The sequence below is a fragment of the Crocodylus siamensis genome, chromosome 6 (genome assembly GCF_052110815.1).
Source record: "Crocodylus siamensis isolate JL-2025a chromosome 6, ASM5211081v1, whole genome shotgun sequence".
Classification (NCBI taxonomy): domain Eukaryota; kingdom Metazoa; phylum Chordata; order Crocodylia; family Crocodylidae; genus Crocodylus; species Crocodylus siamensis.
Genome location: NC_143400.1, coordinates 86,912,612 through 86,939,166, shown reverse-complemented (window position 1 = coordinate 86,939,166; position 26,555 = coordinate 86,912,612). Strand labels below are relative to the sequence as shown.

General features: G+C 43.9%; 1 protein-coding gene across 3 annotated transcripts in view; it reads right to left on the bottom strand.

Annotated features, from left to right (window-relative positions):
- The window catches only part of NAALADL2 (N-acetylated alpha-linked acidic dipeptidase like 2), a 1,083,795-nt gene that overhangs the window by 422,900 nt on the left and 634,340 nt on the right, over positions 1 to 26,555 (bottom strand). For all 3 annotated transcript variants that reach the window (XM_090052131.1, XM_090052132.1, XM_090052130.1), the window contains one exon: positions 7,869 to 8,019. In XM_090052131.1, the coding sequence (XP_089908257.1) occupies positions 7,869 to 8,019 (151 nt within the window). The remainder of the gene's footprint in view (positions 1 to 7,868; positions 8,020 to 26,555) is intronic.

Genomic DNA, 26,555 nt, shown 5'->3' with positions numbered 1-26,555 from the left:
TGAGTTGACAGTGTGACGAAACCATCAGAAAAGGCAATGGCACTTTATCGTGCATCAGCAGATGCATGACAAATAGGTCCAAGGAGGTGATACTTCCCCTCTATCGGGCGCTGGTCAGACCGCAGCTGGAGTACTGCATGCAATTCTGGGCGCCGCACTTCACGAAGGATGCGGATAACCTGGAGAGGGTCCAGAGAAGGGCCACTCATATGGTTAAGGGCCTGCAGGCCAAGCCCTACGAGAAGAGACTAGAGAAACTGGACCTTTTCAGCCTCCGCAAGAGAAGGTTGAGAGGCGACCTGGTGGCTGCCTATAAGTTCATCAGGGGGGCACAGAAGGGAATTGGTGAGTATTTATTCACCAAGGCCCCCCCAGGGGTTACAAGAAATAATGGCCACAAGCTAGAAGAGGGCAGATTTAGATTGGATATTAGGAGGAACTTCTTCACGGTTCGAGTGGCCAAGGTCTGGAACGGGCTCCCAAGGGAGGTGGTGCTGGGGCACCTGGGGGTCTTCAAGCGAAGGTTGGATGTGTATCTGGCTGGGGTAATGTAGGCCCAGCACTCTTTCCTGCTTAGGCAGGGGGTCGGACTCGATGATCTATTGAGGTCCCTTCCGACCCTAGTATCTATGAATCTATGAATCTATGACTCCCAAAGCATCCCCCAGGGGGCTCCCTGGGGACTGAGATGGTCATCCCCACCTTCAGAGCTGCCCTAGTATATGAGAGGCAAAACCCCGGGAAAGCCAAGTAATGGAACCTGAAAGGACTCAGCTCTACTGAGGACTGCACATGTGGATTCGATTTCAATTTCTCTATTTGTGAGTACCAGGGCTGTGCAAAACTTCAGTCCCTGATTCAGTTCAGTGAAGATTCAGTCTGATTCAGTGGCCAAATCTCCAAATCCGAATAAACTCAGAGAACCGTTTAATCAGCTTGGAGAGATTTGATGATTTGGACATAGACACAGCTTTAAATATTTTTTCTACATACCTCTAGGTAGCAGGGCTCATGAGTGCTGTGATGCTGGGGCAGATAGAACATCCTACTGAAGCATGGAGGGCTCCCCAGCATGCTCAGCAGCAGACGTGGAAGTGCAGCAGAAGCACTTCTGGGTCTGCAGGGAGCATGCTGCCCTCCCCCAAGTTCTCCCCCCCATCAGGGAGAAAATGGAGAGGGCAGCGTGCTCCCCTGGGGGCACTCAGTGACTTGTGCCTCCTGGGTCAGGGGCACCCAGGAGTCCCCCTGCGGCCGACTGCTGAGCCGGGAAGTGCACGGGGGTGGGGGGGCAGCATGCTCCCCGGCAGACCCAGAAGTCAAATGGAAGTGCTGTGCCTGCTACCTCAAGGTATGTAGAAAAAACTTTTAAAGTTGCGTCTACGTCCAAATTGCTGATTCTTGGAATTAGCATCGAATCTTCAGTTTCAGATTTACCTGAATCGAATCAGGGACGCTGATCTGAATCAACTAATCAAATCACTGTCCCCAGTTCAGGTCGAATCCTAATCCAAATCGAATAGGGATTTTTCTCATTATGTTTAAGCATTTTAGGGGAACAATGGGGCCAAGATTTCACCCACTCCTTGCCTTCTTATTGCCACATTTGGGCAAATATTGAGCACATAACACCTGCTTACTCTTGTGTGCTCATACTTACAGGAAGATGACTGCCAAATCTATTACATACCTGTACAGCTGAATAATTCACAAGTCACAGTCTTCTCAAACACATACACGCACAACACGTCTACTGCACATTAGTGTAGCTGATTTCTGTCCGACACCTTGGTTTTATAGCTCACATGACTGGCTGTTTACAGTGATCTGAAGCACAGGCCACTTCCGAACAGTCATATTAATCTATAATATTTTCCTTAGTGTCAAAACTTATGTGTAAAATTCTTTAAAAAGAGTATTACACCAGAAACTCCTTTTGACAGAGAAGGATTTTATTGAATTGAGCTGTTACACTTCAGCCTTGTATAACTGATAGTGCTTTCTATCACACTTCTTGAAGAATTCTTCATGATATAATTTCTATTCCTCTGCTGCATAGATAGGAACCCTATTACTGAGAGTCTTATCTTAGGACAGTGCTCGCACTGCTCATACCAATGACACTGCTATTTACATACCAAGATTGACAAATAGGATCCAACCATATCTTAGTTTACTGAGTCATTTTTGTGTCTGAAGACAGATTTAGTTTGAAATAACTCTGGAGTTCAGCAACAGCGAAGCCAAACTGGTCTCTGCCATAAGCGGCACCAAGTGCAGCACTCAATCCATTAAAAAACCAAAGGGAAACAAGTGATTTTCTGTGAGCCCCTTCCCTTTTCTGTCCCTCTTAGCTAACAATGAGATTTGAACTCGCTACACCGCTTACATCTGTTGCGTCTTCCCCTCCCTGACTTCTTAAATGCCCCTCCCCCACTACTTCCATGTCCCAAACACTGGATCATTTCAAGAACGACAGCAACGAATAAAGATTTCTGAAAAGAAGACTGTCTTTGGAAATCAAAACCAAGCAGAGATGAGGGAGAGAGTCTGCTGATTTCTGCTGATGTATGCCTTCTAAAAATTCACATTTGTGTGCATGCAACAGTAAGGATCTAGCATCAAACTACATAACTTGGCCCCTCGCTTAAGGTTATCAAATTTTCTTATACCACTGGGCTTCTTTTCTAGAACTAGAGGTTAGAGTTTATGCAATCCATAGGAACATTTCCTGTACCTAGCAACAAACAAGGTTTAGACCCTTAATGGGCATCCTATTGCTGGTATATCACTTTTAATTAACTTTACTTTTCATGTAGAGTAAATAAAACATTATAGAGTCATCTAGATTGACAAACAACAACCCATTTTTCAAATGGCTCCATGAAATGAGCAAGAATAAAGCTTGAAGAGTGTTACATTTACTTCTGTAGTTCCCAGGGCAGTTCTGAGAACACTAGGTCAGGTATTGTGAGACACTGAGAAAATGTGCAATTTCTTTCCCACTGAGCTGTCAAGGCATTTCATGCTGTGAATAGCTAACACCCTTCTCTGACAACTAGGCAAATATTTCTATTTTCTGCCATTCTAGTCATGAAGTATCTCAGCATTGCCTCAGTTGATTTAGTGCCAATTCAAGTCAGACTTCAGATATCTGTGCTAGTAACTGGACCAAATATTCTTGATGAAGCCTTGTCACAAGCTCATAGTGTGATTCTTAATACTTTTCTGTATAGTTAGATGGTAAAGGAGGTTATAAAGTTGAGAAGACAGCAGACAGGCAGAACACATGTTCACTGAACTGCTAGAATAGAGATTTTAAAACAGAACAGATAGTCTGATATGCCACTGGTACAAATTATTTCCAAAAACATCACTGCGGCATATAAACATTTCATCTTAATTAACATTTTACCTACTTTGCACACTTCAAATATATTTTTGACCTCCTATCACTTAGAGAAGTTGAAATGTATTATCTGAATAACCAAGTCTGTTTTGACAGGACTGAAATTAGGCAATATTTAGCACTTGCAAGTGTTCTAGGCAAAGACTGAATAACGGATTGCTGCTCTACAAACTTTTGATGTATACTTTTATGATTATATTGTTTTTAACTATACACTGATAGACAGGCTTACTAACCTAGTGTGGGAGCTTTAAACTAGGTTCACTGGGGAGATGAAGACCAAAACCCAGTGGTAAGTGGGGAAGTGGGTGAACTGGAACAATAGAGGAGGTCTCATTCTTCCTGAGAAAGGAGAGCAATCAGTTAATTACCACAAATTTTTGTCGAGAAATGGACAGAGCCCGGGAAGCAAGCAGGAAGAACTGGAAGTCCTCACACAGTCAAAGAACTATGATGTGGCAGAGACTTGGTGGGGTAGCTCGCACAACAGGAGCACTGTCAGGGATGGATGTAAATTGTTTTGGAAGGACAGGCCAGGGAGAAGTAAAGGAGGAATTGTTCTTTATGTAAAAGATCTGTATGACTGCTCAGAGGTACAGTAGAAATCAGCCTCTTGAAAGTCTCTAGGTTAGGGTCAGAAGGGAGAGCAACAAGGTTGATGTTGTAGTGCATGTCTGCTATAGACCACCAGACCAGGAAGATGAGGTAGACGAAGTTTTCTTCAAACAGCTAACAGAAGTTTCAAGATCACTGGCCCAGGTTCTCATGGGGGATTTCAATCACCCTGAAGTCTACTGGGAGGGCAATACAGCAGTGCACAAGCAATCCAGGACATTTGTGGAGAGTACTGGGGACACCTTCCTAGTACAAATGTTGAACAGGCCAACTAGGGGCTATGTTGCTCACAAACAGGGAAGAAAAGTTGGGGAATGTACTAGTAGACGGCAACTTGAGCAGCAGTGACCATGAGATGATTGAGTTCAGGATCCCAAGGAAAGGAAGGAGGGAGAGCAGCAAAATCCTGGACTTCCAAAAAAATCAGATTTTGACTTGCTCAGGGAACTGATAGGCAGGATCCCCTCAGAGGCCAGTCTGAGGTGAAGAAGGTATCCAGGAGAGCTGGTTGTATTTTAAAGAAACTTTATTAAGGGCACAGGAATGAACCATCCTAAAGCACAGTGTAACAGGGCCCCCATGTCCCTGTTATTAGAAGGGCTGAGAGAATGAGGGACGTGGGACCAGGAAAGGTAGTAAGGAGTAACAGCCCAGGTGGACTGGGCTCCAGGCTAATAAGGCCAGACAGGTAATGAAGCAATTAGCTGTACATGATCATTGGGTGCAGAAGATCTGGTCACATGACCAGAAGGAGTCTGGGTTTGGGGATATAAGCCTAGTCTCTCACCATGCAAGGGACAACCCCTGCCTGCAGCACGGAGAGCAGCTCTTGGGAGGGAGGGAGGGGCTCCTGGAAACAGACAGACAGGCACCCAAGCCACCAAGGGGAGCTGGGGAAGAAGGTTCTTATGGAAACAGGGTCTATGGGGAACATTTACTCAGAGAAGGGAGACTATTTGTGTTATGAAACAGCTGGGCTGCGCGTTTCTTTTGTTTGTACCAGAGGACCAGGTTGTGACTACAGGGGTACATGAATGGCATTCCCCTTTTACTTGTGCCAAGAGCTAGCCTTGTGCTAAAGGGCTGGAGGCTGGTGCTGAGACTCTAATCCCAGTAGGGCTGCTCCCAAGGCAGAGCCAATACTCAGGAGCTGAGGTCTTAAACAACAGAACAAGGCTGAGGATACAGCCAGAGAAAAAGGGGGCAATGGCTACAATAGCTGAGACTCCAACAAGTCCTACAGGATGCTCCCTTAAAAGGGGGAGCACTCAAAGCCCACAAACAAGGCAACCAGTGAAGTTATTCCCAGTTGCAGGTACCGCCTCCCTCAACCAAAATAAACAGAACAGCATCAGAGCATGGTAGTCAAGAGATTAGAGGTGAGGTGGGGCCAGCAGGTACAGGATAGTCTGGTGATGGAGTAGCAGCCTCCCCCGTTCTCCCCCAGCCAAGGGTACTACATACAGGAACACTAGCAAGTATGGCGGAAGACCTGCTTGGTTTAGCAGGGAACTCTTCAGTGAGCTAAAACACAAAAAGGAAGCATACAAGAAGTGGAAACTTGGACAAATGACTAGGGAGGGGTATAAGAGTATTGCTTGGGCATGCAGGGATGAAATCAGGAAGGCCAAAGAACAGTTGGAGTTGCAGCTAGCAAGAGATATGAAGGGTAACAAAAAGGGTTTCTACAAGTATGTCAGCAACAAGAACAAGACCAGAGAAAGCGTGGGCCCCTTACTGAATGGAGGAGGCAACCTAGTGAGAGATGATGCAGAAAAGGCTGAAGTACTCAATACCATTCTTTTACCCCAGGCTTCACAGGCAAAGTCAGCTCCCAGACTACTGCACCAGGCAGCGCAGTTTGGGAAGGAAGTGAGCAGCTGACAGTGGTAAAATACCAATTTAGAGACTATTTAGAGAAGTTGGAAGTGTATAAATCCATGGTCCTGGATAGGTTGTACCTGAGCATGCTGAGGGAGTTGGCTGATGTGATTGTAGAGCTGCTGGCCATTATGTTTGAAAACGTGTGGTGACTGGGAGAGGTCCCAGATGATTGGAAAACGGAAAATATAGTGCACATCTTTAAGAAAGGGAAGAAGGAGTATCCGGGGAATTACAGACAAATCAGCCTCACCTCAGTCCCTGGAAAAATCATGGAGCAGGTCCTCAAGGAATCCATTCCTAAACAGCTGGAGGAGAATGTGGTGATTAGGAACAGTCAGCATGGATTCACCGAGGGCTAATTCTGCCTGACCAACCTGATTGCCTTCTATGATGAGGTGACTGGCTCATTGGGATGCTGGCAGAGCAGTGGATGCGGGCAAAGCAGTGGATATAACATACCTTGACTTTAGAAAGGCTTTTGATAGGGTCTCGCATAACATCCTTGTAAAGAAGCTAAAAAAGAACAGGTTGGACAAACGGACTGTAAGGTAGGTAGCAAACTGGCTAGATTGTCAGACTCAAAGGGTAGTAATCAATGGCTTGATGTCTAGTTGGCAGCAAGTATCAAGTGGAGTGTCCCAGGGGCCAGTGGAGTGGTCCTGGGGCCAGTTTTGTTCAATATCTTCACCAGTGACCTGGAAGATAGGACAGGGCGCTTCCTCAGCAAATCTGCAGATGACACCAAGCTGGGGGGAGTAGTAGATATGCCGGAGGGTAGGGTAGGACTCAGAAAGACCAAGACAAATTGAATGACTGCTCCTAAAGAAATCTCATGATAAGGACAAGTGCAAAGTCCTATATTTAGGATGAAACAATCCCATGCACCGGTACAGCCTAGGGACTGACTGGCTAAGCAGCAGCTCTGCAGAAAAAGACCTGGGGGTTATAGTGGATAATAAGCTGAATATTCTGTGCCCTTGTTGCCAAGAAGGCTAATGACATACTGGGCTGCATTAGCATGAGTGTGTTGAGGGAAGTGAATATTCCCTTCTATTCAGCACTGGTGAGGCCACACCTGGAGTACTGTGTTCAGTTTTGGGTCCCCCACTACAAAAAGGATATGAACAGATTGGAGAGTTCAGTGGAGGGCAACAAAAACGGTTAGGGGGCTGGGGCATTTGACTTGTTAGGAGAGGCTGAGGGAACTGGGCAGATTTTGTCTGGAGAAGAGAAGACCGAGGGGAGGTTTACAAAGCAGCCTTCAACTACCTGAAGGGGAATTACACAGAGGATGGAGCTATACTGTTCTCAGTGGTGGCAGATGACAGAACAAGGAGTGATGCTCTTAAGTTGCAGCAGGGGAAGTTTAAGTTAGATTTAGGAAAAACTCTCTCACTCAAACAGCTACCCATTGAGGATATGGAATCTCCATCCTTAGAGGTTTTAAAGACCTGGCCGGACAAAGCCTCTGCTGGGATGATCTAGATGGGGATGGTCCTGCTTAGAGTAGGGGGTTGGACTAGATGGCCTCCTGAGGTCCCCTTCCAGCCCTTATTTTCTATGAGTCTATGATAGGGCAAAGGATTCTACCAGCCACAACATGAGGGCAGAGGTCCCAAACATAGACACACCTAGCATGGAGCAGCCATTTCATGTGATTGTGCTATGAAGAGCATTGTACCAAAGTGGCTTTCTCCTTGCAGTTATTGAGTTTCTGTGCGATTACTGAGGCTGGGTAATGGTAGAGTGTGTGAAGAGAGAAACAAAAGCCAACATAAGGAAGTGTCTAGGCTACCTACCTCCTGTCAAGCGGCTATTATATCACCACAGTACCATCAGCATAATTTTGCAGCACCACTCTAGGTTGTGAGAGGATTTCTTCCTGGGATTGAGAATTTTCTTGTTGCAACTTCTGCATTTACTATTAGCATTGCATTAGTAACACATGAAGAACAGGACTTACCGATACTGGGATAGCCAGGCGTTGACGGGTCTCCGCCATTATTCAGGGAAACCATAAATGCTTTATCGCTAAGATTTTGAGTCTTTGGTAAATCACAAGGATCAATGTAGAGAAGAACGCCACCAAAGCCTGCCTCTTCTAACAGAGAGAGCTGAGGAAACAGAATAGCAGAGGTGACTATTAATAAAAAACCTTTGACAGAACTCAAATATTATTTGTTGGTATTGCAGTAGTGCCAAAGACTAAGTCATAAGCCAGGATCTTTTTGTGTTAGACAATATACACATTCAAACCAAAATCATTCCTCACTTTGGGCCTCCCCACGCACATATGAGATTTATGAGCCTTTTGTTAAATACTCTATTTCTTCTGTGACAATGGATACTGTAGCATATCACACAGGTTTTGTACAGGATTTCTGTCTGTAATTACTCTTTGCTTAAGAGAAAAAGCACAAGACTCTACAAATGTTCAGAAAACAACAAATATCCTAAATACAATTACATGCACTCTATCTTATCCAGTCTTCGGAGTCTATCTGTGTTTCAATAAGGCAGGGCTCTCTTGTGCCTCAGCCAGGCCCTCTATTATCTTCCTTCAGCTTGAACTATAAAATGTCTGAAGACCCAAAATGGAGACGTCACCTGCCCTTTTAGAACCTTCCAGGTTCCTCCGTCCTGAGACTTTCTGAACTTCCATAAAGCTGACCACAGACACCTACCCTCTGGTAAAGCAGGTCTCCTGAAAGGAAACTACCCAATCATCTAGGGCAGTGTCAAAATCATCAACCATGGTCACAGGAAGGTTGCTGGGCCAGTCTGCAAGTCAAATCAGGCCATGCTGGAGCCAGCACACTGGGTTGGTTCAGCAGGGTGCTGGTCAGTGTGCTCCCCATACCAGCCCTCTGTGCCCCAGGCAGCACACAGCAGCCCCTCACCAGGGATTGTGCTGCAGGTAGCATGCAGGCTGGACCCAATGCTATGGGAACTGCATGCAGCCCCCGAGGGGCCAGCACACAATGTGTGATGGTCTGGGATGGCCTGATCTGGACCAACCCTGAAGCCATCAGGCAGGGCTGGTCTAGCACAGGCACAGCATACAACATGCATCCCAAGCTTGCCCCCTGGGCAGCATACAGTACCAGATCCAATCCATGCACCAGACCAGCTCTGCACATCACATGTGCCCTGAAGAGTCAGCCCAAGACCCAAAGGCTGGATCATACAGGTCCAGAAGCTGGATCCAGCCTGGGCCGTATTTCTTACCCAAGATGCTGCAGCAAGATCCTTTTAAGGGTTTTGTACAATACTAGCACAGTTAGGTGTGCAAACACCTACGCGTTTTAAAAGATAAATCCTGAGATTTCAAACAGGAATCCATGGTGTCAAAGCCATTCTGGCTAGAAATTTGATGTCACCAAATGAAACGGATCAGCTGTGCCAGGATGCGTCCCAGCAGACCTGGTCCACATCACTGGGCAAAAGGCACATTGCCCTTTGTCCCATATGTTGGTCTTGCAGGACATCAAGTAACGTATTCTCCCCAGGCCTGTGTGCACCAGGAATTCCCACATGGGACTGGATTCCTCAAGTCTTTGGAATGACTACCCAGCTTTCCCTTCTTACAGAGATATGCCTTGGGAAATCTTAGGGCACATCTCTATAAGCAGGGACCCTCACTTTCCCTGCCTACAGAGATGTGCCCTGAGATTCCCTAGCCTGTCTCTGTAAGAGAGGAAAGCTGGCCAGGTATGCCCCTGGACCGAGGGGACCAATCACACACTGGGATTCCTGAGTTGTGCTGGGCTGGGCCTCCTTCAAGTCCTCGGGGCACCCGCCTGAGGCAACTGGGGAGTGTGTACAGCTCCTAGCTGCCCACACTCTCCCACCACAAAGCAAATAGAAATCCACCACTAAACAGAGGCACAAATTAACATGGGCTTTGTCATGGTCATAAATCTTGGGCTTTTGTGGTGCAACAAGGAGTACGGACCTCTATCTGCTCGGTCTTGATGCCACCATAAACATTTTTATAGTGGCACAAAGGCAACATCTGTTTCCACCCTCTGACCTGTTGTATGCTTTCTGAGTTCTTTGTGGCAGAAAAAAAAAAGCTCTATTCTTCTTCTGTAGTTGAAAAATGAGTGAAAGCTAAGAGCTGACATTTTCCGGCAGATACCTTTTGTCTAATGAAGGGTGTGCCTTGGGTCCAAAAATGCTTAAATCCACTAAACTAGGCTGACTATATTTCAGTGCGACTGTACTGAAGCTTACAACTCTGATTTTTAGCCCCGTACAAGTAGCCCTTGGAGTTCTAGTCTAAGATGGAGGGAAAAGGAGAACAGAAACACAAAACAGCCCTTCATTCATAACGGTGTGTGAAGTTTGACCCAGATGCAAATAAATTCTATTTGATACCAGGAGATTTTTATACACTGTAGACAAATTACCAAACTTGTCACAAGCCGTCCTGTGGATGCTAGGTAAATGCTTAAGCATCTGGACAACTAGGCTTTCATGTTTATTTGCCGTATTATTAGATAATTAAAACAAACAGATACAATTAATTCATTTTCCAAATTAGGTCACACTGTTTTATAATGGGTGTGTGTGTGTGTGTGTGTGTGTGTGTTTACACGCATGCACATGTGCATTCTTTTTTTAAGAAGAGTTTTTGATAGTCCCCTGAAAATCAGGAGAAAGTCCCACTTTTGGGGAAGTTGCTGATATTACTTTATTTTAGTTTCCTCAAAACATTGCAGCATATTGAAATATATTGAACATCTCAATCTTTAATAGCAAAAATTTTCTTTTCCCGCATGCCAACTTAGGAACAATGATAGAAACAGTTTCTGCCCTGGTAAATCATGGCTCAAGAAAACTCATGTTAATTAACTCCAGAGCTTCAGACAAGATTCAGATTCTAGATTCCTTTGATATCATCAAACCAGTCATCTGGTACTAACATTGCTGGAAGGGGCTTCCTCAAAAATCCACGACATTATCAGATAACCCAGCATAATCCCATGTTTTGATACATTCGGGAATAGTTGGCCGAGGAATGATCCTGCTTCATGTTTACATTGATAGGCACCTCAATTGCTGGCAATTTCACCTAGCAGGCATATGAGTTAGTGGAGGGAAGGAGTCTCCTCTTTCACTGGTGTCAGAAGTAGAACAGAGCTACAACCTTCTTTTCTCTATATGTAATTTCTTTAAACTGGGTCTCTGATATTCCTCCAAGTAGGATGAGGTTGACTGTGTCGTTTTTTGTCAGGTCAAAGCACAGATGTCAAAGACGGGAAACTGCATTGGATAAAATCAGAGGAGCCAAGCTAGAGAAAATATTCTGACAATTTTGCGTCAGAATTTGCCAATTTGTCAAAATGTTCTATGAAAATGGATTGACTTTGATGCCATTCCTCTGAAAATGAGGCAGGTATCAAACCTACCCACACCCTGGACAGCTTACTTCCCCCGCTCCTTGCCAGAATACACTTGCAGCTGCTAAGACTCCTGTTTTTCAGGCCCTTGCGGTGGGGCAAGATGCTAGAAAGATTCCCTCGATCAGGAACCCCGTGGCTTCCAGGGTCAGCTTCTTAGGGCAGCCCACTGCAACTCTGAACGTGGGACTCTGGGACTTTATTTTTGCAGTGAATTTTGAAATGGAGGTGGGGCTGGAACTGAATCAGAACAAGTTCAGTCTGGAAACATCAAAATCCCCGGTTAAATGGAATTAACTTTCTCGGCAAAGTGCTGCAGATCACGCTATGCTACAGTGGTCAACATATAGTATACCGTAAACTGGAGGCCACTCTGGTTTTGGAGAGTCATGTGACCATTTTAATCTGCAATACTTTCAGAATGCCTATTACAAACTGCAACTAAGTGGATGAGATGTTTGGACTGCAACATTGTTTCAGGCATTTTTACTGAAGCCTGATAGTAGTGACTTTTGTCTTAGTTCATCAGTCCTTTTCCCTCTGTTTGAGCTTTCACTTCTTTTTGGGCACAGTCTTTTCTTTTGTCAACTGTTGCCCTGGTCCTAAAGCCAGCAATCTGCTAGCCCTGGACCCAATTCAGGTAACCTCTGGAGAGGTATAACTCTAGAGTAAATTTGTAAAGCATCATGACCAATTCCACATTTTATGCAAATGAATGACCCAAGAAGACAACGTAACTATGTGCTTGCATTAACACAACTCATTCACACAAGTACAGATTTGCAGAATCAGGTTTTAAAAGAATAGCTTAAAAAAGTATGGGCAAGACTTAAAAAAACCCCATGAGTGATTCATAATAAAAAAGTGGCACATCAAGCAATGACTACTGTGTCCTGCTCCAGATTTTCCTTTCAAACTCGGCTATGCATCCAGAACTTGATAAGATAATGAATGTGAGGAAGACTCAAGTAAGGATGAAACTGCATTAGAAACCAAGTGGTCTGACAATGGAGAGTTTAATATCACAATTGTCTTTTCTTTGCCTGTTCTCTTTGCCCGTTACCAAAAAAAACCAGAAGCGTGTTCAACACTTATTTTGAGTCCACTTAAAAATCTTTGCACTTTGATTCTTTTTACACTGTTAGATTCTTCTGGTTCATTAAGAGAAGCTGCATATGTCTCAGTCGCACACTGCAGCAACCACTGCTGCCATGGTTACAATCTCTGCTCAGAAAAGAGGGCGTTGTACATACAAATTTATCAAATGGATTTAAAGTTTTGTTGAAAACAACTGCCTTTTGACTGTCAGTCAGTGACATCATGACCATGTCAGCAGTCCCCAGTATGTGTTCATCCTGGCCATTTTCCATCTTATAGAAATTCAATTATCCTAATGGCAACAAGACACCTCAGGCCAATCACTTAAGGAAAGCAATACATTTTTTTTGTTGGTTAAAGACACTGGACCAAATTTCTGTTAAGTCAAATGGTGTATCTCCATCAACAAAAGTGGAATTACCCTGCTTTTTCAGTGATATAACCAAATGCAGAGCCTACTGACTGAACCTGTGGCTGTGTGCCCCTTGTTATCACCTAAAACTTATAATAATAGCTTTAGAAGAAAATGGGTACATCAAAACCGCTGTAAAAAATTACACACAATTGGTTCTCTAGCATCTCACTGTTAACCATTTTGCTGCCAATTGCTACTGCATCCTCTTTACTGCTGTGTAACACACCAGTTTTCCACACAAGTCTCAGCATACTTTTGAGCAGCCACTCAGCAAGAAGTATCAGGACCTCAAAACGCAGTCTGGGCTCAGTTCCATGCGAAGTGAAATTCCCACTGACTTCAGTGAAAGCTGCACCATTCAGTTGGGCAGAATTAGCCTTACAAATTCTAATCTCACGTAAGACACTCCTTTTTTAAAGACAAATAGACTAAGACAGTGGTGTCAAACATACGGCCCACAGACCTTGCCCTGACCCTGGCTGCGATGCCAATCCCCTGGGTGAGAGCCATGGCACAGGAAGAAGCCGAGCACCACGGCTTGTTCCCATGATGGCAGCCAAGTGCCTGTGATGCCACGCTTCTTTCTGTGCTGCTGCTGGAGGCCCACAGTGCTGCCGCTCTCACCTAGACACCTGCCTGCCACCCAGTTGGCATCTCTCACCCACTTGGCTACCACACACCCAACCCAAAGCAAAAACACTGGAATCACAGCAGCACTGCAGGAGGAAGCCCAACACTGAAGGTTGTTCCCATGGAGGTAGCCAAGCTCCCAGGATGTTGGGCTTCTCACTGGGTCCCTAGCTGGTCAGAGCAGGCACATGTGGTACCCACCCTGGAGCAACCCCATGTGCCACTGCATGCAGCACCATTCTGAATCAGCTGGAGTGGGTGCTGTGTACACTGGCTCCAGCATGTGAGGATGGAGGGGTCCATGGGCCTGATCTGGCCCATAGGACTGGCCCTGCATCCTTCAGCCAGCCCATGGATTGATCTCCTGGCTACCTGACCCAGTTCATCTTCACCTGCTCACCCATCCTGACCCTGACTAGTGCCTTTGCCCGCAAGTGACCCTATACCTGGCCACCCATGTCCCAGTGTGACAGTTGTCAAAACAGCTTAAGATATTGAGTGCATGTTCTTTTTGTTGTATTACAAACTTCAGTCAAGAAATGAGCTAAATAATACAATCAGCCCAGTTGCTTCAGTTCACTTTCAGGCTAAGTACAGACATTCAAAAAGCTTGAGGCTGAATCAAGGCAATCTTCACAAGTTAATCTAAGATGCATAGATCAAACTGATAAGCAAGTGAATGGACATTCACTTTTAATTCCAGAAATGCAGTCACATGTCTGCAGTAGCCCAGACCCAAAGCTGGGAGGCGGCAGAGCACACCTCCCTGCTTGGCTAAAGCAGACAGCTTGGACCAAGGCTAGCCTACCCACCCTGCAAAGGAGTCAGGAGTGTTGCAGGGGAGGTTTAACCTGGGATGCTGGGAGATTGTAAGTTAACTTGAATCTGGAGGGGATCTGGGACAGAAGTTCAATAAACCAATTTAACCTAAATCAGTCTGATACTACATATACCCAGCTTTATCTTAAACACCTTTGGCCATTCTGAAAGCAGTTTATATACACTGAACTTCTGTTGTGTTACAGAGTTGAACCGGTTTCCAGTCACTTATATTGGTTTATGTTTAATTTCCGTCCCTAGCTTCAAATCACACCGTGCATTAACATTCCCTTTATAAATTATTCATCAAAGGGTAATACATGATTAACTGATGCCATAAACATGTTATACTCCTGACACAGGTAATCATGACTGCATCAGTAAAAATGTTAACAGACAGTGTGACACGCTATCACAATCAATTAAACATTTATTAACAGAACAGTAAATCGGTACTGATTCTTTACCACTATTTACAAATGGTGAATTAATATAAAATGTGACCAGACCCTTTCCAGTTGACTGCACAACTGACTTAGGGTACAAACAAACATTTGTACGTAGGACCCATCTCAGACTTTAGTGGTTTAGTTTAAGCTGCCTAAACCTGAGTCAAGATCATCCCATGCAAGTGTTCTGTACTTGCCAGGAAGAGGTGTGGGCAGCCAGAGACAAGCAAGTTACATGGGAATGTTGGCAGATCTGAGGCCTGGTGGGTCCACAAGGGTGCCAGTGGGTCCAGTGAGGGCTACCTGGTCTGCGGATGTGCTAGCTGGCAAGCTAAAAATAGCCTGGTCAAGGTTTAGGGTGGTAAAAACAGCACAGCCCTGGGGCTGTGGGGAGTGGTTGGGCTTTCCCAGCCCCAGGGCTGTCCTGTAGACTCGTCCAAACATTCTTTAGGTCAGGTCTGTTAAGAACTAAACTTTAAACAAAGCACGCCATTTTTAGGGTGACCCAAGCCCTATGAACACTTTCACACAGCCATTTAAATTGCCCTGCGCTTGGTTACGCTAAGGGCGATCTAGTTGTAATGCATGTATGCACCTTTAATGATCACATCTCTGTGTCCCTGTGAAAACCCTTTACACATTAATGGAGATCTGTATGGACAAGCAGCAATAGGATCAGGGCTCTGCTTTTTCTCTCTACCTTTCTCATGTTTTCCTATTTTCTTTGCCCTCTATCTTGTTTCTTGACCCACTAACTTGTTTCTCTCATTGCTATTCTAACCTCCAACCCCTGTTTTCTATGTTTTACAGGATAAGATATCAGAAGCAAATCTAATAGTTAAGTATTTCATACTACCACTGTAACATTTTTTTCATCTGATATCTTATGCATGGTACAACAAGAAAGATGTACATTGGTTTATAGTCTAGCATAGCAGATTTCTGGAATCATAGGAGATGCCATTCTTCTACAAAACAGCTAGCACAAACATTACACCTTGACATGCTATTTTAATTTAAAAACCAACGAGTGTTAACTTTCAAATGAATTTCACAGTCTATATGGACTGAGAAATGCTTTTCATTGTGTGATAATTCAAATGGCTGTGCTAGGAAAAATTGGACCTTTTTTGGGCTTTTTTTAACTATTCCAGTGCTAGCAGGTACAGGTGTTACACTAGAAAGTATCTTACCAAATGCATTCTTTAGCAGCCCAAAGAAGCCTGTAACACCTGTTAACACACTAACAACAGGAAGACAGTGTGGCCACGTGAGAAAAATCACTCCCCCTGGTTATGCCATCGGGTTGTGCTACTGATTAACAAGTTGTGCTAATTTGAACTAACAAACCATCCAACCCAGACTAAAAGTGCCACCATAGTGGTGGTAGTGTTTAGGCTTGTAAAGGCATTTGCATACATGGATAGGGTTTGAAATAACAGTAACACTTAAGTTATAACCTCAGTTAACTGAGCAATGAAGATGAGGCGAAAGACTGAGTCCAGTATAGTCCCTTTTATATCATGAAGTAACAATGTGGCTGTCTAACAGTGGACGGCACATGTGAAACATGAGGGAGTAGAAAAACAGCAATTAAGGTAAATACGTTATTTTATTTGCAGAATATTTTCTCTTCCTCAATCCCAGAACACATCAGAGACTCAATGCTAAATGCTGAAGTGATATATATGGTAATGTAATCTGGATAGCTCACTCCCTTGAATGCAGCTAATCTCTCCACCCAACTCATGCCGAATGCATCAGATTGTTAGGGAGTTTAAACTAGTACAATTCAAACACACTTTTTTTGTTTGCATGGGAGTCCTTCTAAACTCAAATAAATACACTGCCAGTAGATACATGTTGGAGATGTGATACAAGGTTGGCAACATGTGGTCACAAATTTTGCTCATACTCCATTATCAATTCTTTTTGAAAAAAAAATAGAATTAGAGTTAGCATGGTTAGGAACAAATACTGATACCTTTAACAAGTGTTTGTCCTCTTGGGTAAATACCTAAGGAATTCAAATTATTTATTCCCAGATTGCACTCCTAGAGCAGCCTTATTAGTGACATGCATTCTGATGGTACCAGTTCAGGTAAAAGATCAACTTATTCCTCAACCTCAACTACAGCAGCAATTAAGTAACACTTTTCTTTTTCATATTGGATGAAATTCTCAGTCTCACAGTGCAATCCCACAGTGTGTTCATCTCAATATAATAGCTGTAAAAATAACTAGGATGCATTTTCAAGCAGCAGATTTGTGTTCAAGTTTTCTCATTCTACCTGGTTGACTGAATATTTTAATTATTGATATATGGTTAGTGTCATCTTGAGCAGCTTCAATAGAAATATTTCCAGAAAGGCATTTAACAGGGCATACTATCTGCTGCTGAGATTGCTTTGAAATATATGACTTTATCTCCATGGAACATCCATATCAGTCATATGCAATTATTTTGCATTATTGAGAGGGTATACAATTGATACACTACCACCATCTTTCTACACTGAAAAAGCTCCTCGTGTGTCTGTGAGTTAATACAAATATATTAAGCCTCATCCTCGTTTCCACTGAGGTCCTTCCATATGCCCCCCAGCAGGGTAAAGTATTCTAAACATTGTTGTCAATTATATTTGCGCTACATTTGCACTGCCAGTGTGGTAAATGAGAATTCAGACCATTAGCTGCTACATACTGTGATCTTCTCATTCATGTCAGTACTATGTGAATTACATACCCAGTTTTTCTGAATTGATATGAAAATCTGGAAGTTTAAATCAAAGTGACAATTATTAAAATGGAACTGCAGAGGCCTTTTCAGGTGTAGCTTTATAGTAGTAATATAAAAGCACCAAGGCTTGAAATAGCATCATAAAAGGATTTTTCTCTCCATTACATATATATTTCATAATACTCTGTTTCTCCATAAACTATTATTAATTTCATTGGGAAATTATAACAACAATCAGTGGGTGCATCTACACGAGAGACTGCATTGCCATAGCAATGAGCTATGGCGACATAGCTCGACACTCTGGCAACGTAGCATCAGTGAGCACAAACCACGATGCTGACACTACTGCACAATAGGGTCAGAAACAACCCATGCACTGCTGGGACTGCACAGTAACAACTGCACAGTTGGGCACACATGTATATTCACTTAGTGTGTGGAAAAATATGCCTATTACCAATAAAATAGCACCCGTCCACAATACTGAGTCATTTTCTTAGGAAAAATACCAAAAACATAAAAGCAACATCTTAATTAAACTCAATTAGGATATCCTTAAGTGTCAGACATTTTAATCACAGTGGGATATCTTAAATTCTATGGGCCCTGGTCTTCACTAACTCCTAGTACAGGAGTGGGCAATTATTTCAGCTGCAGGGCCACTTAATAAGTTTTGATGAGCTGTTGAGGGCCGCTTGGGTAACCCTGTCCCTTGACAGTTGCCCCTCCTCCCCACCTGAGCACCATATTTGGAGTGGAAGTCCTGCCCTCCAACCTCTTGACCTTTGCCACCAGACTCCTCTCCCCTTGCCCCCCCAGAAATACTACTTTTGGGAGGGCATGTTGCCATCTTAGAACCAGAAAAAAAACCACATCATACACTAGAAGGCAAACACCTACTATAACATATTTTATTACAAAAAATATTTGTCATTAGTTGTATTTGCATACAGTATATAGAGGGGATTGCATAATAACTCAAAAATAAAGTCTTATTCTTGTATATTTTGTAGAGGGATGTGGTTGTGGTGGGGGGTGTATGGGGGGATGTGGGGGACTGTGGCAGGGTGTGGGGGGGTGTATGGGAGGGGTTATGAGGGGGTGTGCTGTCTGTGGGGGGATAGGATACATTGGGGTGTGCATATGTGGGGAGGTTGTGGGGGCAGGGTGTGAGTGTGTGAAGCTTTTGGGGTGGGAGGGAGGACCCTCTCACACACTCCGCCACATGTTGTGCAGCCCTCTGTTGGCAGTAGCAGCAGGCAGGGGTGCTCAAGGACACTCGTGCTCCATGCAGCCACTGGTGCCAGATGGGCAGTACGTGGCTCCAGCCAGTGCTGTGCACATGGACGAGAAGCACAGCCTGCCCAACCTGCCTCTTTAGTAGGGTCTCACTATGGCACACGTGCAGCTCCCGCAGTCTCGCAGCACAGGGGGAAGGCCTGCGCTAGAGCCAGCCGCCTTCCCTGCCCTGTGCCATGCAGGTCCTGGAACTCCACTGGAATTGAAGGGAGTCCTGGCCCCTGTTTCCCCATGGAGTACCAGGACCTGTGTGGCAGGGGCAGGGAAGGCACCTAGTGTTAGTTTGCGGCTTCCCCTGGTGTCACACAGATATGATAGCTGGACATACATCATAGGGAGCTTCCGCAATACAGGTGGACCAGGCAGGCTCTGTTCCTTGTCCCTGGATGCAGTGCTGGCCTGAGCCACATGATGCCAGGCACCAGTGCCTGTGAATAGTACAAGTGCCCAAGTGCCCCCATCTGCTACTTCTACTGCCAGTAGGAGGTTGTGCATCATGTAGGGGAGTGTGTGTGTGGGGGGGGGTCCACAGACCCCTCATCCTCCCTCACATCCACAACCTGCCCAGCCAAGCTCCATGCTCCTGCTGTCCCCCTGGGTGCGAGCTCTGTGCTGGCTCCACCCAGCTCCAGCTCTCCCACCACCCCTGCTCCCATCGCTTCCCTACTTGCCGTCCGGAGCAAGCAGGATGCCAGGGAAGCTGAGCATATCCCTGGCAGCAGCAGCAGCAGCAGCCCTGCCCAAAAGCTGTGTGCTAGCAGGGCTGGGCCCTTCTGCCCACAAGGGTGGGAGTGAGGCACAATAGGGTATGTTGGGGGAGTGTATACGTGTGTGCTTTGCGTTCCTCCTCATGGGTGGAAGGGCTCAGCAGGGTACAATTAGTTGGTGGGTGCCATGGGCTGGATGAAAGTGCCTGGCAGGCTGGATCCAGCATGCAGGCTGTATTTTTCCCGCCCCTGACCTAGTATAAGCATTCAAATTTGTACTGTGTAATTGCCCACCTTCTTTAGGTGGCAATCAGTATTTTATATAGTGTTTGCACCAATACAGGTAGCTCCACAGGGGAAACAACAGCAGAGAATCACAGCCTCTAGGTATTAATAGGGCAAATCCCCCTTTCTCTTCTCCAGTGTTCTCCACCAGAAATATGGGCAAATCTAGTCACAGAACCAAAGTTTTGTCCTGTGATACATAGCAAGGTAGTTCTTTGGGGCAATTTAGATCATCTCTTATATGAAAACCAGTGATATGGAAGAAGTGGATGAACAGAAACATCTTTGTACTAATGACACACACACACACACACACACACACACAGATATAGATATATAGAGAGAGCTCATTTGCTCATTTCAGAGTAATATAAGAAAGGCGGCAGAAAATATATAATGTAATAAAGGCAGGGGGACTGAGATTTTTGGTTTTTCTATGGGAGATTAAGAGCAGAGAAGAGTAACTTTTCCAGTGTAAGAGTTGCTAAATACAAGTTAACAGGTAAAGGCACCAGTCTTCAAAAGACTAACACATAGAGGAATAAGGAATGGGTGAAATAAAGCAGGCAAACTTTTACAACATTTTAGAGAATAAAAAGTGCTACAAAATCCAAAAGTCTGTTTTAATTCTCTGTCTCATAATCTATGAGCGAAAAATTTTAATAGACTTCACTAGTATGAGATTTTGTTTTTTGAAGAAAAGTAGGGGAAAGTTGATCACTGGCCTTATTAAGGGACTAGGGACATCTCCCTAATGCTTGATTTACTGTTTAAGCACAATCTGCTTCCATAAATAAAACTAACAATAAATACAAGGTGAAGAAATATCACATACATCATATGAAAAAAGTCATCATTCTCTGCCCTAAAATCATAGAACAGCAATTGTACAAATATTTTACATATGCTATACCCCTAAATTAAATAGTCTCACTGGAGTTGATAAGATTTTTCAACTGCTTAAAATTCAACATGATCATAAGCATCAGTGCCTACTGCCATCAACCAGTTGAGTAGCTGGAAAAAAAGTTCTTTGCAAGCTATTGGGCACAAGCACCCTTCTTCAGGTACTAGGAGACTGCTGTTGTTCTGAGATCTCCAAGGTAGGAAAGAAGCTAAAAGTGTGACAGGAGGGCAGTGAAAATGTGAATAGGTGAAAGTTTGGAAAACAATGGGTAGAGAAGGGATGGGGGGAGGAAGAAGGGGAAATAATGGATGAAGGAATGAAAAAGGTAAGCATGAGAGGCTGCTATAGCATTGAGATCAAGATAGAAAAGAGGCAGTCTGTAAAAAAAATAAACAGGTGGAAATTAGGAAGATGATGGGTAGAGAAGAAGGGAAAGGGAGGAAGGGGCAGGGGGAGGGATGTGTAAAAGGTAACTTATCACATCTACCAAAAGAACCTTGCCTGCCTATGTCCTTAGACCAACATAGCTACAACCAACAACCCTACTGCCATCAACTTACTTCCATGCATTGATCAGTGCCAATTAGCCATATAACAGGTAACCTGACTTGGTTTGAACAAGTGAATTTCTAGGTTGATAGTAATGAATGTAAGAGGACTTGTTCATTCGTGAATCTGAAGTCCAGATCCATTTGTTGAAAAGGTCACAATTTATTCTTTCCTTCTGATACCCCAATTAAAATCACAGGCAACCAACTCCTACCTCATTTTACTAACTAGAAATGCCTAAAATCATTAAGTGGGAATAAAGTGCCTTTAAGCTGTTGAAAGAAGCCATGGACCTCATGCTAAGTTGTTTTTTGGGTTGTTGTTTTTTTTTCAGTTTCAAAAACATAGTCCTTGAGTTAAAAACAAAACAAGACAAAACCCAACACTTAGCATGGCACACATTTGATGATACATTCCCATCCTCTTATTTATCTGCTGCAAAATGCTGCCCTTGTGAGCTTCTGTATCATGGTTAAGACTGCAGGGGAAAAACCAACCACATGTACACATATCTATGTTTTTATATAAATCTTCTAGTCCACATTTTTTTAATGAATAAGATGGCCACGGTCCATTATGGCTCTGACTTAATTTTTTAACACTACATTAAATGTTTAATCATGCTGCTACATTTCCCATCACAGATGTCTAGGGGCAGAGTTCAAAATAATTTTACACCGAAACAATATCTTATGAGACTTATGCATTCACTGATCCACCCCCAAAGCATTGCATTTAGACAGGATAGTAGACAGAGGACATAACCAGTTTAATGCCTGAGTGCACTGGGGTGATGAAAAGAAATATAGCTTTTCGCTACAGCTCAAACACTGTCCTTGTCTAATGAACGACACTACTGCTACATTGAGCAAACATGTCTGGGAGAAGGACCCAGGTGTGTAAAGCTGCAAATATCTGGAAACAGAGGAAACAATGATCTTATAAATGCCAGGCTGTTCCTATAAAGATTTAGCAAGGTGGAAAATGTATGAAATTGGTCATTAAGCAAAATTATTCTTGACAAATCGGAATAGCACTGTAAACCTGAAGCATACAAAAACGGGCATTTCTTGGTACTGCTAACAAGGAGAGTAGTAAAGCACCTGGACAAGCTACCCAGAGAGGTCATGGAATCTCCATCCTGATTGGTTTTTAAGACCTAAGTAGACAAAGCCTTGGCTAGGATGACATAGTTGGGAAGGGTCCTGCTTTAAGCAGGGGGTTAAATTAGATGACCTCCTGAGATCCCTTCTGACCCTAATTTTCTATGATTCTATAATAATTAAACTGTTTTTTTTTTTTAAATACACCGTTCATCCCCCCTCCCCCTCCTGGTTTTGCTATAAAATGTTGGGGGAGAAGATAAAAAAAAACATTCATGTACATTCACATCCAAGTTTTGTCAAATATGTAAAATTCTTTAAAATTCCATTTAATAACAAAGAAAGATTGTAGAAAAATATCAACTAACTCTACATGTAGATGATAACTGGCATTTCAAACTGTCCACTCATATGACAATAAGTGAATAAATATATCAAAGGTTGAAGGTATTGTCTTAATTGCTCCTTGTTCTGTCGCTTGCCACAACTGAGCACAGTCCAGCTCCATCCTCTTTGTAATCACCCATCAGGTAGTCGAAGGCTGTTCTTAAATCCTCCCCTCAGTCCTCTTTGCTCCAGACTTACTTAGCTCAACCAAGGTGATGTGGGACCTGGGTATTTTCAGGACTGCCTCTCCTCATGTGTCATCATGATCATTGAGAACATCTCTCTCTCTCCAAGTCACATGGCGGCTAGCATTATGCATTACACGAGCCACTACTGCTGATATGCCTAAATGTACATCCAACGCACACTAATTCTTTATGGTGAAGAATACTCTTTCTGATGGAATTATGCTCACAAACTCAACTCGGACAAGGTCCAAAATCATGTTAAGAGCAGGACATTACAGCTGTTTGTAGCAGGGGGCTTAGTCAAGATACTGATACTTAAACACTGTGAAGTGCTGTTGGCACATCTGACTTTGTAAAGGTGTTACTTTGTGCTTGATAGCCTCTGTTGTGTTGCAACAACCCACCTGAGTTTCCCTTGAGGGTATTGGTATTTATTGGTATTTGCAATGCTTATGTGTGGAGGTTCCTAAGGACTGTTTTTCCTAAAAGCAATCCTTTTATACCTGTTAATTAATGCAGTTCAAATTGCCCAGCTCAGACTACCCCTAGTCTGCATTAACTTTAATTCTCATTCAATGAAGATTAATTAATTCAGACTGCTGCCACTCAATTCAGACCACAGATGCCCATGCATCTATAGTGATGCCTATAGTCCAGGTTAAACTTCAAAACATGTAATGTCTATAAAATGGTCTGACATTTGAAGAGGAAATTGGCCCTGTTGTGATTCACTCATTCTGTGTTCCAGAGCCTTGAGATTCCTTCACAGACTGCACAAACTTCATTACAAGCTTCTCCATCTGGGTCTGCTACGTTTTCAGCTTTGACACAATCCATCATGCCCTTAAATGTGAGTCAAATGCAAACATCAAGCTGTATGTGTTTCAAAGCATTTGTATCAACGGGGAGCCATTTCTTGAACTAGTCAGTACTCCTTGTGTATACCGTTACTATTTTTTTTTTATTTCAAGGGTAGTCTTGAGTATTAAGCAACTTCCTTAAATTCTGGGCCACTGGGAAACAGAAAAGAAAGTTGTCTCAAAGCTCGTTCTTGGCTCTAATTTTTTCCATTGTTCCATATATATTTGTTGCCTAGATTACATCACTTTTCAGCACTTCAGCTGCCATGTAAAAGAAAAAAAATGCATCTGTGCATAAAGTACAAATATCATTCACGTAAAAAAAAATGAGTTGTTACTTGTCAACTCCTATTACTGGTCATTGATGAAACCTGTTACCAGTGTGTGGGTATCTTTTTGGTCTTTTGAAATGAAGCATATTTTCATAATCTTTCAGCCTTTCAAAAATCTCTGGAAGATGTGACACCTCCCTCATAGGGATGTGTCACAGAAAACTGCTCTATTCTTCCTCCATGAATCCAAAACATTCCTGGAGTATTTTCACATTTTTAGCAGAGTTTGAAAATTCGTTACAAATCTTCATAGTCAAACTCATCATTGTACCTCATCTGCTTACATCCATGCTTGACTGTGTTAATGCAGCACACAGGCATTAGTTCACTTGCAACAAGTTTGTTTGTCATGCTTTCATTTTGCAAAACATGGAATGATCTTTCCCATAATTAACTGATGCCAGGGATACCACATTTTCCACCTTCAAGCGATCGTCATTTCAAATCACACATTGATTTGAATGTGCTGATAACATTGGAATTTTTATAAATAAAATAAATCTTCTACTGCTATGAATGGGGCAACATAACCTTTACATTTTTTCAAGCATTGGTATCTTTGGGATCATCCAAAAGCACCTCAGCAAAATAGCTCAACCCTCAATCCAGCAATCAGTGGTAATACACAGCCACAAAGTACAATATAACCTACTTAAAAAGCATAGCATTAGAATGTAGTTTCACGTTACTTTTCAAATGTGTTAAATGGATTTGAAGGGAAAGATGAGCTAAGTACTAGGAGAGTGTGAAGCAGGCCGTGTTCAATTCAGATTCGGCCGACAGTGATTCAATTAGTTGATTTGGATCACTGTCCTTATTTGATTTGGCCAAATCCGAAGATTCAATTCCAGTTTGGAGAACTGGAGATTCAGCCATAGACACAGCTTTAAATGTTTTTTCTACATACCTCAGGGTACCAGGCACACCTTGTGAACACTGATATATGGTGGGGTAGATGAAGTGTCCCACAGGTGTGTGGGGATGCTCCCTCACATGCTCGGTGGTGGACCTAGAATTGGACAGGAAGTACTTCTGCATATAGGGGACCCCCCCTCTATGCGCCCCTGGCTTAATGATCAGCTGTGGGGGGACCCCAGGTGCCCCCCCGACACAAGAGGCACCAGTTGCTGAGCCGGGGGAAGAAGGGATTCCCCCTTGTGCTCTGCTGCAGACATGGAAGTGGACTGGAAGTGCTTCTGATTCACTTCTGAGTCCACCACTGTGTGCTGGGGACACCCCCCCCCCCCCCAGCATTACAGCAATCACAAGCCACCTGGTACCTTGAGGTAAGTAGAAAAAACATATAAAGCTGTGTCTATGTCCGAATCATTGAATCTCTCCGAATTGATTTGGAGGGTTTTGATTTGATTTGGAGAGATTAAAGGGTCTCCTGATTCAATTCGGAGACTCAGCTCCCGAATCGAATCAGCGACTGAAGCTTCACACAGCCCTACTAAGTACTCTGAATGTAACTCAGAGATAATCCTCTTCAGGCAAATTTGCAGTCCTTTAGTATCCCAGGAGGCTGATCGCAACCCTGCCTCCTACCCTCCTAACATGGAATAGCTATCATCCAGAACTCTACTGCTCTGGAATGATAACTAGAGATAGTCATGCAGCCACAGGTGAATGGTGGGGGAGGGGACAGGAAAAAGGAGGCAGGGGAAGGTGGGGAGGAGCTACCAGGGAGCTTCAGAGTCTGGCAGAGGTGGCACAGGCTCATTCTAGACATGTGAGGAGTGGCACAGGCCATATCTGGGCATGTGAAGGACATTGCAGGCTAGATCCCTATACATGGGGTCGGGGTTGCATGCACCAAATTTGGGTGTGGACAGACCCAAACAGCCCAAATCTTGGGCATGTGGGGTGGGGGTGGGGGGTAGCATGGACCTGATCCAGGCAGGTAGATCCAAATCCAAGCATGCTCGGTTCAGAACTTGGCTGGATCTGAGCAGGTGGGCCCACTAGGGCCTCATCGAAGTGTGAAGGGGGCAACACAGCTGAGATTTGGGCAGGCAGGTCCAACAGGACCTAATATTGGAGCAGAAGAGTCTATACTGCCACTGGAGAGCTGGAAAGCTGGGCAGGCATACAACAGACTTGTTGGCTCCTAGCCTTGCTGCTAACTCACCAGCCTTCTAGTGGCAAGTCAAAGTTGTGCACATTACAGAGGGTACTAGCCCTTAGCATGCGACTGCTCAGGGCATATGATAACTTTAACACTGCCTATCATTCTGTGCTAATTGTAACATGCAACTAGACCTTAGTCTACTTAGCAGTTGTCATGGTTCATGCACTACACAGGCAAATTACTGGTAGCTTTCTTTGATATAACTGACAGCTCAGGTGTCTCTGTATCTGTACTTTCCTACACTTTTCACCTTTAATATTGGGAAGGTGATGTATTGAGCCATTCTTGAATCCTTATGCTTTGGAATCCACTCTATAATCTGAGTTCTGATAGCCACACATCC